At 44.2% G+C, this 14,831-nt stretch overlaps 1 protein-coding gene across 8 annotated transcripts; it reads right to left on the reverse strand.

The window, feature by feature from the left end:
* Positions 1–3,913: 3,913 nt before the first annotated feature.
* On the reverse strand, positions 3,914–13,579 carry LOC139579153 (methylmalonic aciduria type A homolog, mitochondrial-like). 8 transcript variants are annotated; one of them, XM_071407489.1, is made up of 8 exons: positions 13,166–13,579; positions 13,002–13,048; positions 12,432–12,867; positions 12,036–12,158; positions 11,367–11,537; positions 11,010–11,095; positions 8,036–8,185; positions 3,914–4,542 (listed from the first exon to the last, which is right to left on the reverse strand). In XM_071407489.1, the coding sequence occupies exons 3-8, from the start codon at positions 12,841–12,843 to the stop codon at positions 4,237–4,239; spliced, it is 1,248 nt and encodes a 415-aa protein (XP_071263590.1). In that variant the 5' UTR covers positions 12,844–12,867; positions 13,002–13,048; positions 13,166–13,579; the 3' UTR covers positions 3,914–4,236. The 8 variants fall into 8 exon arrangements, with proteins under 8 accessions (XP_071263590.1, XP_071263588.1, XP_071263593.1 ...); XM_071407487.1 differs by having other exon boundaries at positions 12,432–12,881; XM_071407492.1 differs by lacking the exon at positions 8,036–8,185 and having other exon boundaries at positions 12,432–12,881; positions 13,166–13,571.
* Positions 13,580–14,831: the final 1,252 nt, after the last annotated feature.

A 14,831-nucleotide genomic window follows, 5' to 3' on the forward strand; every position in this document is an offset into this window, starting at 1 on the left:
CAGTCGGTCAGATGTTATTCCAGACATTCTCAGGGTAGTAGAGACCGATTATTGGCCCGCAGTAATCGAACAGCTGAATTCACTTAGGCCCAGAGGAGGCACAGCCAGGCCAATTAGACTGTGGATTAAGAGTGATTGCCTTCTGTGTCCTGAGGTGGCGCGGACTGGCGCTGGCTGCCATCTTGAGAATCGCTTTCATTAGGTTCTATTATCATGGCGGCTGCTGGCTATGCTAAGATAAGCTAACACGCACACGCAAACGCTAAGCACCACCACCACCGGCTTTAAAAAAATAATGGACCCTCCCTATAATGTATTTTACATGGAGTCTGGAGTGGGGGCGGATTTTAAGATTTTAACAATGCAATCCAGGTGGGTGATGGGTAGGTAGTTTGTAGTTTTGGCTGGAAAGGGGCAGCGTGAGAGAACCCTTTTTCCTGACCAGACTAGCCAGGGCGTTTTTTTTTTTTATCAGGCAGTGCGCGCGGGGAGCCTAAGCAGCTGGATTTCATTAATTGAGTGCTGGCAGCAACGTCCCTCTCTCCATCTCTCTCTTTTACAGCAGTGGTGACTCACACAGTGGGATTCATCCTTCTCTCCCGCTCCCTCCGATATCATCTTCCAACCATAACTACAAATAATTATTCACTCAAATCCATTACCAGAGGTCAACCAAGTTCCCCCAATCGGCTTCTAAAGTCCAATTACTGGGCGCCAAGGAAGGCTCCTTCTCTCTCTCCCTCTCCATATGTAGATCATCATCCACAGGCCCATAGGCAGCAGGCAGGCGGGCGGGCGAACAAATTACACACAGCAAACACAGGTCTGTGTGTGAAAGAGAGAAAGAGAACATTAGTGTGTGGATGAGAATGAGTTTTCCTCAGGTGCTTTAATAAAGGGGGAGACTCACACTAGCTGACCACCTGAGAGGCCCCGTTTTACTATTTACCACCATGATCTGCCTACTAGGTTTAATAGAATGACTAGACCCCACTACCACCATGATCTGCCTACTAGGTTCTGTAGAATGACTAGACCCCACTCTACCACCATGATCTGCCTACTAGGTTTAATAGAATGACTAGACCCCACTACCACCATGATCTGCCTACTAGGTTCTGTAGAATGACTAGACCCCACTGAAACTGGTAGTGAGACGCAATAAAAACTAGCCAATCAGTGCCTCATCGTCCATATGAAGACACCCTATAGATAGATTAACCCTACGTTCCATCCTACACTCCTTATAATATCACAGGTCCCCCAGCCACTAGGGTTCTACTGCTAGAGCAGAGAGAGAGATGCTATGGTGTAATGAGGGGGTTGCTTAGAGGGTGAGCACACAAACAACAAAAAGCACAAATCTCACACATGCACACACACACACACACACACAGACACACAGACACACACACCCTCCCTCCATCCCTCCATCCTCTCTGCTCTCTCCAGTCCACTCCATCCCTACTAGTGACTGTGGGTCCTTGGATCGTTTTGCAGCAGTCTTGAAACTGAGCCGTTAGCCTGAATGAAATGCTTCACACACACTCATCTGTCACGTGAGAGAGACGGCAGAGCAGCCAGCCGAGTCGGTGCGACCCAGGCGGGAGGAGTGTGTGTGTGTGTCATGGAAGGAGGAGGGCAGTGTGTGTGAGGGAGGTATGTGTGTGTGGAGGGTTTGTGTGTATGAAAGAGGGAGGTGGGGATGGTGTGTGTGTGTGTGTGTGTGTGTGAGCAGGGGGGACTGTGGGGAGACGAAGAGAGCCAACACAGCAGGGAGGGAGAGGCTTTGTGGATCGGCAGACCATGACCAGCGGCCACACTACACACACACACACAGAGAAAGAGCCCAGCGTTAGCGTGGTGGGAGGGCCCAGGTGACATTTCATTCAGTGTCACGCATCCCACTCTCTCTGATCAGAGCAGACAACATGCCCAAATACAACACCAGCAGAACCCACAACAAAACAAACACCACCGAGCGGTTACTTTCAATCCTTACCACTGAAGCATTACAGATTTCCAGATAGAAATGGAAAGGTAATTTGCGATTGAGCCGACATATGTAGCGTTTACCGTCTCCGCCAACTTGGGAACATTACCTTTCAATTTCAAATTGGGCTTTAGTGCTGAATTTCCGCGATACGGATTGAATAGAGCCCTAGGTCTCTGTCCATTGCTACACACGACAAGTTACCACGACAACGCTTTATACTAACCATTCATCATTCTAAGACATGGTTCTGTACACCAACAACAGACTGCATAGGTCTGTCTCCACAACGATTCCTACACTACCATTTCTAACAATAAGACTTGGTTGTTTTTATTTGTAGAAACAATACACATAGGAATGTGACTGTCATGTCGCTACGACAACGCTCTATACTACTAACCATTCATAATGAGTACATTGTTATGTAATTAGTCATCATTTGCAGATGTTGTCAAGTGGAGCTGAGTTTAGACTGTAATTAAACACAATTTCAAATAAAGAGACGCTTGTGTGTTGGATGAAAATGTGGGGATGGACCGCCGCTCTGACGGACAGAAAAAACATCAATCCAAGTCTTGAGAAATGGAAAATCCCCCTCGAACCCCATCAAAGGCCGTGTCCATGTCCTGTGCTTACATTAAAGAAATGTCTCTAAATGGTAAACACATGTGGACTGGTCTGTTTGGGCTAAAATGGCTGAACGTTGAACATGATACGACAGCATTTGAGTTAATCTTTCCACTGAGAAACCGCATCAGGGTGTTTACACTGAAGCCTAGTGTACGCTGTGTGTGTGTGTGTCCAGAGATTGAGCTAGAACTGACTGTTCCCTAGAGCGGTACAGTGTGTGTGTGTGTGAGAGAGAGACAGCGTGATGAAGGGGAAGGGTGTTACTCAAGCCTAATGAATCCATCTGCATTCAGGGGGCAGTCTTCCTCCAGGCGCAGACAGGAGCAAACGACCGCCAACCTGCGAGCAGAGAGACTCTGGAGGCTGGGGCTCACTCCTCCGGAACAGACAGATGTAAACGATTAGGGAAAGATTGAAGTGGATGGAATAATCTGGGGGGACTGGGACGGATTTGACTAAGAATCTAGGGATTCTTTCCTAACAACAAACATAGGTTTGTGGCTATGGACTGCAGCATAGAAGCAGTTTTTCCCCCACTATGTACAGACTGTCCTTTACATACTTTACACTGGCGCTGTACAATGAGGGCAATTCCCACAGTTTTTTTTATTTTATTTACAGAGGTTGTTGCCTACTGCGCCCTGGGCTGGTGTAACGGACACTTTATGATAATACTACTGTCTCTTTGATCATTCTTCTGCCCAGCGGTAGGTAGGTAGCCTAGTATCTGCTAGAAGCCAGGCTCTGACTGGCATGGAGGATGGATGTGAAGGATTACCATGGTGTCCTCAGAGCTCCAGGGAAGAAGGATCTGGTGTCCTAGCAGCCTCTCTGTGACCTGTCACCCAGCACATCCTGAGGGGAGGAGCACTGGATGCTGGCTCTCAGGCCAATCATTATGATAATGGTTTAGATGAGGTTATGAAGTTAGGGGGACATCTGGTGGTCAAGAGGCATCATTGCAAAAATGTGGTCATTTTGTCTGGATTAAATGTAAAACTTTACCAGGACAACGGGAATGATATGACGCTTGTATTAAAAGTTGTCATGTTCAGAAGCTTCCTTGGTTCAGTAGCTACGTCCCCACACAAAGCTTCCTAGCTCTGGTTCAGCAGCTACGTCCCCACACAAAGCTTCCTAGCCCTGGTTCAGCAGCTACGTCCCCACACAAAGCTTCCTAGCCCTGGTTCAGCAGCTACACCCCCACACAAAGCTTCCTAGCCCTGGTTCAGCAGCTACGTCCCCACACAAACATTTCAGCAACAGAAAACACCCACAACTATCTAATTAATTTCATAATTTATTCAACTCATTGATTATGATAACATCTATAAAACTGCATCCATTGATACTCTTCAAGTATAAACCAATAAACTGCAATGTCAAGTCTCTTGAGTAAGTAGGTATGAGTAAGTAGGTCAGTGTTTCAATTTGAAGGCAGTGTGTTGTGTGGGATTGGGAGGGGGTCCAAGACCTAGAATTCCTTCCCTTCTCTCATCACCAATCAATTGTCCTTACAGAGCAGTGATCTGAGAGACAAGGCGAGAAGAGTAATCAATATTACAGTATATGGATAATGCTGTTGGTATTAGATCTCCACTTCAGCTAGGTCACTGTGAGGAGGAGGATGATGAAGAAGAGGTGAAGGCCTTCAGTAACAGATCAGCCGCCAGGCCCGGTGATATAGCTCCCCTGGTGACCCTGTCCTCTAGCTGGGGTAGCTCCCCCCTGACGGCAGGGTGTTCCTGGAAGTGCCTCAGGACATTCTCCTGGATCAGGCTCCACATCCACACCTTGTGCTGGGCCCTACGTCTGTCCTGGAAGTCCCCGCTGGACAGGGTGGCTGAGTGGAAGGCCTCCATCGTACCCCACAGCTCTGCTACACCCTCGCCAGTCTGGGATGACACACGCACTACCTGATGACACACACATACATATGGTTAAGGACCAGTGAGCACACATACACACAGCATGTTCTACTATCCTTGTGGGGACCTAAAATGTATTTCAATGGAAAATCCTAATTTACCTGATGACACACACACACACACACACACACACACACACACACACACACACACACACACACACACACACACACACACATATGGTTAAGGACCAGTGAGCACACAGCATGTTCTACTATCCTTGTGGGGACCTAAAATGTATTTTAATGTAATTTTCCCTAACCTTAACCCCTAAGCTTAAAATAGCCTTTGTCCAAGTGGGGATGTGGGAAATGGCCCCACAAGGGAGAATTTTCCTTGTTTAACCATCATGTTGTGGACTTTGGGGATTTTCAGTCCCCCCAAGTATAGTAATACAGGCCCCCCTCCCTCCCACACACACACACACATACACACAGTGCATACAGACATACATATACTCTCACATACAGTACTAGTCAAAAGTTTGGACACACCTACTCATTCAAGGGTTTTTCTTTATTTTTTACTATTTTCTACATTGTAGAATAATAGTGAAGACATCAAAACTATGAAATAACACATATGGAATCATGTAGTAACCAAAAAAGTGTTAAACAAATCCAAATATATTTTAGATTCTTCTAAGTAGCCACCCTTTGTGTTGATGACAGCTTTGTACACTTGGCATTCTCTCAACGAGCTTCACCTGGAACGCTTTTCCATCCGTCTTGAAGTAGTTCACACATATGCTGAGCACTTTTTGGCTGCTTTTCCTTCACTCTGCGGTCCAACTCATCCCAAACCATCTCAACTGGGATGAGGTCAGGTGATTGTGGAGGCCAGGTCATCTGATGCAGCACTCCATCACTCTCCTTCTTGGTCAAAAAGCTCTTACATAGCCTGGAGGTGTGTTGGGTCATTGTCCTGTTGAAAAACAAATGATAGTCCCACTAAGCGCAAACCAGATGGGATAGTGTATCGCTGCAGAATGCTGTGGTAGCCATGCTGGTTAAGTGTACCTTGAATTCTAAATAAATCACAGTGTCACCAGCAAAGCAACTCCACACCATCACACCTCCTCCTCCATGCTTCACGGTGGGAACCACACATGTGGAGATCATCCATTCAACTACTCTACGTCTCACAAAGACACAGCGGTTGGAACCAAACATCTCAAATTTGGACTCATCAGACCACAGGACAGATTTCCACCGGTCTAATGTCCATTGCTCATGTTTCTTGGCCCAAGCAAGTCTCTTCTAATTATTGGTGTCCTTTAGTAGTGGTTTCTTTGCAGCAATTCGACCATTAAGGCCTGATTCACGCAGTCTCCTCTGAACAGTTGATGTTGAGATGTCTTACTTGAACTATGTGAAGCATTTATTTGGGCTGCAATCTGAGGTGCAGTTAACTTTAATGAACGTATCCTCTGCAGCAGAGGTAACTCTGGGTCTTCCTTTCCTGTGGCGGTCCTCATGAGAGCCTGTTTCATCATAGCAGTTGATGGTTTTAGCGACTTCACTTTAAGAAACTTTCAAAATTCTAGACATTTTCCAGATTGACTGACCTTCATGTCTTAAAGTAATGATGGACTGTCTTTTCTCTTTCCTTATCTGAGCTGTTCTTGCCATAATATGGACTTGGTCTTTACCAAATAGGGCTATCTTCTGTATACCCCCCTACCTTGTCACAACACAACTGATGGGCTCAAACGCATTAAGGAAAGAAATTCCACAAATGACATTTTAACAAGGCACACATGTAAATTGAAATGCATTCCAGGTGACTACCTCATGAAGCTGGTTGAGAGAATGCCAAGCATTTGCAAAGCTGTCATCAAGGCAAAGGGTGGCTACTTTGAAGAACCTCAAATCTAAAATATATTTTGATTTGTTTAACACTTTTTTGGTTACTACACGATACAAAGTGTGTTATTTCATAGTTTTGATGTCTTCACTATTATTCTACAATGTAGAAAATAGTACAAATAAAGTAAAACACTGGAATGAGTAGGTGTGTCCAAACTTTTGACTGGTACTGTATGTGAACACACACGTGTGGACCGCCATGTAGTTGGTAATCAATCCCCCCATATGCCCATGCAGCCACAGTGACACACCACAGATATCACACACGCAGTGGGGTCTCTGTATTCCCATATTCACCTCAGGCCTGTTCAGACAACACCAGTGATTTAAGGACTAAACAACTCAGTATTGACCAGTGCTTGAATGAGAGTGACGGCACTACAAAAAGGGAACTGTGGGAAGTCATATCTCAATGGTACAATACACTATCAAGCTGTATTCTATCTAGTCATTTCTAAATTGGTCTATTCACAATTCAAGTGTGCCAATAGAAATGTGTTTCTGACTTCGGGAAATACTGTAGAAATGTCTTACAAAGCTACAGTCAAAATGATTCATCTGCTAGAAGGGAGCCTTCCAAAGTACCCTCCCCTGAACCTAATATTGAGATATGGCAGAGGAGGAATCATGTGGAGACCCATTAAAATCACTGTGGTTGATATATCCTGTCCTGAAGTCAGTGTTGCTGCCTCTGGTACTAGTGGAAAGAGGAACAGGGCCAGAGAGCGAGAGAGAGACAGAAAAATGGAGATAGCAAAACAGAGAGAGATTAGATAGATGGAGATGAAGAGAGAGAGGTGGAGAGAAAGACAGAAAAACAGAGAGAGTGAAAGAAAGAGAGAGAGAGAGAGAGACAGAAAATTTGAGAAAGAAGAGAGAGAGACAGAGAACCAGAGACAGGTCTGGGAGTCTTTCATCTGAGTGGGTGGGCTGCTAATCAGGAAAATGCATGACACAGCAGCTCTCTATTCAGAGTGGGGAGGAAGAGGAAGAGGGGGATGGAGGGAGAAGGGTGGGTGGGTGGCGGTAGGGGACTTTGGCAGTGTGCCAGGTGGGCAGATGCTGCATTGGGCCGCGCACGGTCGGTCTGAGACAAAGAGACAACGCCACAGCGCTCGGCCCAGGGCGGGGAGACATGCAGAGAGCACCCCCCCCCCACCCCGGGAACACTGCGACAGACTAGAGTGCCCTGATGATGACATCACATTATCCCCCTCCCCCGGGTCAGCTGACCTCGCTGTGCAGTGGGACGGCCTGTCGGCTCTGGTGATGTGTGCGTGTGGAGAGTTAAGGGCGGCAAAAAAGGATTTTCAGGGGAAATGTAACACAGCTCTCCAATAGAGGATATGAAGAAGAATGTCAGGTTCCAACCCCCAGTTACCTGGAGTTTGAGGCAATATGCATTGCCTCATTTTTCATGTTTTGTTTTCCTGTTTGTATTTCTTAATTCTGTGCGTATGAAAGTACGAGCACAAACCCACATAACCCAACACTAACCACGTTCCAGGTCTTGGACTTCTTCCTGAGCAGCTATTTGAAGCACTTTTATATATAGGTTTAAACCCCTTCCCACTACCACTCAGACAAAAAACATTCAACCCAATACAACCCACCTTAGGGTTCCAGGACTTTGATTTCTTCCTGAGCAGTTTCAGAGCGCTGGTATACTCTGCCTGGATTCTCCTGGCTGGAACTAACAGGTCTCCGTCTGCTTTAGTGACCACCACAAGGTCTGCCTTCTCTATGATGCCTCGCTTAATGCCCTGGCAATGGAGAAGACACACACACATTCAGTACTGTGCCCTGAACTTTACAAAATGTCCCTAGACGGCTACCACCCGGTTACTCAATCCTGCACCTTAGAGGCTGCTGCTCTATGTACATAGTCATGGAACACTGGTCACTTTAGTAATGTTTACATACTGTTTTACCCATTTCATACGGCTCACAAGTCCTTAACTAGCAGCTTAATTAGATAGTACCTGCAAAACACCAGTCTCAACATCAACAGTGAAGAGGTGACTCCGGGATGCTGGCCTTCTAGGCAGAGTTGCAAAGAAAAAGCCATATCTCAGACTGGCCTATAAAAAGAAAAGATTAAGATGGGCAAAAGAACACAGACACTGGACAGAGTAACTCTGCCTAGAAGGCCAGCATCCCGGAGTCGCCTCTTCACTGACGTTGAGACTGGTGTTTTGCGGGTACTATTTAATTAAGCTGCCAGTTGAGGACTTGTGAGGCGTCTGTTTCTCAAACTAGACACGAATGTACTTGTCCTCTTGCTCAGTTGTGCACCGGGGCCTCCCACTCCTCTTTCTATTTTGGTTAGAGCCAGTTTGCGCTGTTCTGTGAAGGGAGTAGTACACAGCTTTGTACGAGATCTTCAGTTTCTTGGCAATTTCTCGCATGGAATAGCCTTCATTTCTCAGAACAAGAATAGACTGACGGGTTTCAGATGAAAGTTTCTGGCCATTTTGAGCCTGTAATCGAACCCACAAATGCTGATGCTCCAGATACTCAACTAGTCTAAAGAAGGTGAGTTTTAATACTTCTTTAATCAGAACAACAGTTTCAGCTGTGCTAACATAATTGCAAAATGATTTTGTAATGATCAATTAGCCTTTTAAAATTATAAACTTGGATTAGCTAACACAACGTGCCATTGGAACACAGCAGTGATGGTGGCTGATAATGCGCCTCTGTATGCCTATGTAGATATTACATTAAAAATCTGCAATAGTCATTTACAATATTAACAATGTCTACACTGTATTTCAGATTAATTTGATGTTATTTTAATAGACAAAAACATTTGCTTTTCTTTCAAAAACAAGGACATTTCTATGTGACCCCAAACTTTTGAACGGTAGTGTATATGAGATTCTTCAAAGTAGGCACCCTTTGCATTGATGACTGCCAAGAGTGTGCAAAGCTTTCTCTCAACCAGCTTCATGAGGTAGTCACCTGGAATGCATTTCAATTAACAGGTGTGCCTTGTTAAAAGTTAATTTGTGGAATTTATTTCCTTCTTAATGCGTTTCAGCCAATCAGTTGTGTTGTGTTGTGACAAGGCAGGGGTGGTATAGAGAAGATGGTCTTTAACCAAATAGGGCTAAGTCCATATTATGGCAAGAACAGCTCAAATAAGCAAAGAGAAACAACAGTCTTAAAGTAATGATGGACATGGTCAGTCAATCTGGAAAATGTCAAGAACATTGAACGTTTCTCCAAGTTCCGTCGCAAAAAACATAAAGCGCTATGATGAAACTGGCTCTCATGAGGACCGCCACAGGAAAGGAAAACCCAGAATTACCTCTGCTGCAGAGGACAAGTTCATAAATTGCAGCCCAAATAAATGCTTAACAGAGTTCAAGTAACAGACACATCTCAACATCAACTTCATGGTTGAATTGCTGCAAAGAAACCACTACTAAAGCACACCAATAAGACAGTAACACAAGCAATGGACTATAGACCGGTAGAAATCTGTCTTTGGTCTGATGAATTCAAATTTGAGATTTTTGGTTCCAACCGCCATGTCTTTGTGAGACGCAGAGCAGGTGAAGGGATGATTTCCGCATGTATAGCTCCCACCGTGAAGCATAGAGGAGGTGGTGTGATGATGCTTTGCTGGTGACACTAAGTGATTTATTTAGAATTCAAGGCACACTTAACCAGCATGGCTACCACAGCATTCTGCAGCGATACACCATCCCACCTGGTTTGTGCAACAGGACAATGACCCAAACACACCTATCTGTGTAAGGGCTATTTGACCAAGAAGTAGAGTGATGGAGTGCTGCATCAGATGACCTGGCCTCCACAATCACCTGACTTCAACCAAATTGAGATGATTTGGGATGAGTTGGACCGCAGAGTGAAGGAAAAGCAGCCAACAAGTGCTCAGCATATGTGGGAACTCCTTCAAGACTGTTAGAAAAGCATTCCAGGTGAAGTTCGTTGAGAGAATGCCAAGTGTGCAAAGCTGTCATCAAGGTGGCTACTTTGAAGAATCTAAAATATATTTAGATTTGTTTAACACTTTGTTGGTTACTACATGATTCCATGTGTTTTTTCACTTGTTTTGATGTAGAAAATAATAAAAATGAAGAAAAATCATTTAAAAATGTAATGAGTAGGTGTGTCCACACTTTGATAGAAATAACATCTGCTAAATACGTGTATGTGACCAACACGATGTGCTTTGAATCAACTTTATTGATCTCCAGCGGGGAAATTGGATGTAAATCTTATGTCTATACGTCTAAGCTGATTGATGGACAGTGTGACAGTCTGTGATCCTGTTTGAATACTTAAGTGCATCCTGAGACAGAATAAGTGAAGAAAACAGGGTGGAAAGAAACCATTTTGTTTCTTTTCCAAATATGAAAGGCATGAGGAATCAGGGATGTACTTTAAAGCCAGTTGAACTAAGCTCATGAGACATTTATATTCATCAAGAATCAATGGATATATTATTAATTTAAATGATCAAAAATGTCTGTAAATATCACAAGATTTTCACAGGTTCTTTAATGGCATTGTAACAGGGGAGTGTGATGGTGATGGAGGTGCAGCCTGTCTGACCTGTAGTTCATCGCCCCCTGCTGGTGGGATCAGCAACACAAACATGTCCACCATGTCAGCCACAGCAAACTCTGACTGGCCTACACCTGAGGACACAACACACAATGAAACTAAGTATTTATGAAACGCTAACTACCTTAGGAATTTTATTAATAAACTATGAGCTATGTTATGTCATTTCATCATTTTATCCTTCATGCCATTTAGACTTTAGAAACCAAGTAATGTGGAAGATGCAAAGCATGAATCACAATGAGATTAAATCTGGTTCAATAAAAACTGTGCAGGTGGCCTGTCCCAGGTGAAGATTTGTCCCTTCTGAGGCTTTTAAAAACAGTCAACTCAAAAGTTCCTCACCTACAGTCTCTACCAGAACGATGTCGTATCCGCCCCCCTCACACAGTACTATGGCCTCATTGGTGGTCCGGGTGACTCCTCCCAGTGTTCCAGAGGTGGGGGAGGGTCTGATGAAAGCACTCATGTCTCTGGACAGCTCAGTCATACGAGTCTTGTCACCCATCAGAGACCCTGGGGAGAGGGGGAGGATTTATGCATAACACCAACATAAAGTATAAAAGTGGTAGTATATCAGTATAGCTATCAATATTTAATAATAATCCTTTGCCTAGCTTGAAGAAGATATATGTGAGGAACACAGGAGGCTGCTGAGGGGAGAACGGCTTGTAATAAATGTCCAGAACAGAGCAAATGGAACGGCATCAAACACCTGGAAACCATGTGTTTGATATCATTCTACTAATTCCTCTCCAGTCATTAACACGAGCCCGTCCTCCCCAATTAAGGTGCCACCAACCTCCTGTGAGGAAATGATGTTTAACAACATTGAACAAGGAGGAATAGTTATGTCAATGTTCACAAAATCCCATATATTACGGTGCAAGAGTCTGTCTGGCATTACGAGGCATTCTAACAGACCCATTTAAACCAATACATATACCCCACAACACTGATGAAATACCACGCACAAACACAGCGATGAATATGTAGAATGATGTGGAAACATACCTCCTGTAGTGCATGATGAGGGGTCGACAGCCAGAACAGAGACTTTATGTCCTTGTCCTGTGAGCATCTTCCCCACCACCTCAATGAAGGTGGACTTCCCAGCTCCGGGTGGGCCAGACAGACCTACAGACAGACGTCACCTCACAGAGAACAAACATGTACGTACACCAAGCCCACACTCTTCCCCATATGGTATTTTAGACTTAGCTACCTCAAGTGTATGAGTACAAAAATCTTCAATAAAAAGCCCACATTGCAGCCACCAATTCAAGCGGTCCAACTCTAAGAACTCTGCAAGCCACTAGTTCAAATGTTAACATATTATTAGGTCTGTGTGCATTCTGTGTACTAGGCATAGACACAACAATGTTGAACATAACAAATCCACATACTAACCCACTCTGAAGGCCAGGGGTTTCCCTCCGTTCTGTTTCTCCTGCTCCTTCCTGTAGGCCAGTACTCTCTGCAGCAGGACCTGGGCCAGCTCTTTCTTCCTGAGGTGCTGGGTCTCCACCAGGGTAATGGACTCAGCCAGACTGGCCCGCTGACCTGAGATCAGTCCTTCATACAGCTTATTCAACAGCCTCTGCTCTGGTGGACTCAGCTCCTTGATGTGGCTGAGGGTGGATTCCACACACATACCGCGGATGTGTTGGGAGTTAAGCCCAGGGAATGAGGGGGTACAAGGGGTATGAGTGCAGGATGGTGGGGGTAGCTGGCGGAGGAGGCATCGGCCCCATGTTGGGGTGACAGTTCGTAAGGGGTATGACAAGCGGTGGAGAAGCGGAAAGAGTACTGGCGGTCCCATGATTGTCTGGCACTGGTCCCTTCTCTAGGGAAGAGAGTCTGATAATGATGTAACGTTAGACGACAACAGGCATTCAATAGAGGTTTGTGACACATTTCAGTTCATTCAACAAGACAGAACCAAAACAAAGCTGATGCTGATTATTCTATGACACTCACTTTGGGCTATGTAGACTGTTTGAGGTTGTGGCATTCAGGAGCAAATTCTGCCAGTAGAAACGAATGGACATATGCATACATACAGTACATACACCGGTAACTGACTGACAAGTAGCCATATAGCTGAACAGTTACAAAACGTGTACATACAATGGAGAACTCACCTTGATAGCTAGCTATTTGTACATAAATCTGCTTCGTTGGTCTTTGCTGTTGTCCTCTAATATTGCTCCATACACTTTCATAACTGAGTATTACTTTTTGGAATAAAGAAAATAAGGATAATTCTGTCATTTGGTACTCAAAAGCAACCACACGTTGACCTACCAGTGTTTTGGTCGTCACTAGCTAGCACAGTCAGAAACTCTGCCCATTTCTACAATTGATCTTCTTAAAATGTGATATTAAACCTAACATTGACCCTAACCTTAACCACACTGCTAACCTTATGCCTAGACATAACCTTAAAGTAAGACCAAAAATAAATAAAAATATTTTCATAAATCTTTTGACTTCGTGGCTGTGCTATCTAGTGAAACCCAGTGTGTATTTTTTTTTTTTGCTTCGTTCACTTCCTACTTCCTGTGACGTTGAACACCGCCCCTTTCTAGAAAAGTAGTACTACTCAAGGCCACGCGGTCGAGCTCTTGTCTTCATAATTCACTCAAATTAAAATTCAAGGGAATCAATTTAGAAGGCATTTATCTAGGGATGGATAACTCTTGCACAATTTTGCATGTATTTTGCAAGATTTTTCCATTTTCAGCCATTGTGGCCATACAATTTCTTGTTAGTATCTTGAGTTGTAATATTTTTGTGCGTGTTTATACAGTTCATGTCCTATTTCACACAGGAACACATGTATTAAAATCAAATCCAAGTTTATTTGTCACGCGCGCCGAATACAACAGGTGTAGGCTTACTTAAAGGCTCTAACCAATAGTGCAAAAAAGGTGTTAAGTGAACAATAGGTAAGTAAAGAAATAAAACAGTAAAAAGACAGGCTATATACAGTAGCGAGGCTATAAAAGTAGCGAGGCTACATACAGACACCGGTTAGTCAGGCTGATTGAGGTAGTATGTACATGTAGATATGGTTAAAGTGACTATGCATATAGAATGAACAGAGAGTAACAGTAGCGTGAAAGATGGGTTGGCGGGTGGTGGGTGAAGGGAACACAATGCAGATAGCCCGGTTAGCCAATGTGCGGGAACACTGGTTGGTCGGTCCAATTTTAATTTCTTTTTAAAAAAATATATAAAAAAATGATTTAACCAGGTAGGCTAGTTGAGCACAAGTTCTCATTTGCAACTGCGACCTGGCCAAGATAAAGCATAGCAGTTCAACACATACAACAACACAGAATTACACATGGAATAAACAAAACATACATTCAATAATACAGTAGAAAAAAGAAAACAAAAAGTCTATATACAGTGAGTGCAAATGAGGTAAGATAAGGGAGTTAAGGCAATAAATAGGCCATGGTGGCAAAGTAATTACAATATATCAATTAAACACTGATGTGCAGAAGATGAATGTGCAAGTAGAGATACTGGGGTGCAAAGGAGCAAGCTAAATAAATAAAAACAGTATGGGGATGAGGTAGTTGGATGGGCTAAATTACAGATGGGCTATGTACAGGTGCATTGATCTGTGAGCTGCTCTGACAGCTGGTGCTTAAAGCTAGTTAGGGAGATATGAGTCTCCAGCTTCAGTGATTTTTGCAGTTCGTTCCAGTCATTGGCAGCAGAGAACTGGAAGGAAAGGCGGCCAAAGGAGGAATTGGCTTTGGGGGTGACCAGTGAGATATACCTGCTGGAGCGAGT

The sequence above is a fragment of the Salvelinus alpinus genome, chromosome 6 (assembly GCF_045679555.1).
Source record: "Salvelinus alpinus chromosome 6, SLU_Salpinus.1, whole genome shotgun sequence".
NCBI lineage: Eukaryota > Metazoa > Chordata > Actinopteri > Salmoniformes > Salmonidae > Salvelinus > Salvelinus alpinus.

Coding starts and splice junctions, on each gene's coding strand:
- LOC139579153 (XM_071407489.1), bottom strand. CDS start 12,843: ATGGGACCGCCAGTACTCTTTCCGCTTCTCCACCGCTTGTCATACCCC. Junction 11,538..12,035: donor CTCATCATGCACTACAGGAG/GTATGTTTCCAC, acceptor CCCTCTCCCCAG/GGTCTCTGATGGGTGACAAG. Junction 4,543..8,035: donor CAAAGTCCTGGAACCCTAAG/GTGGGTTGTATT, acceptor GTGTGTCATCAG/GTAGTGCGTGTGTCATCCCA.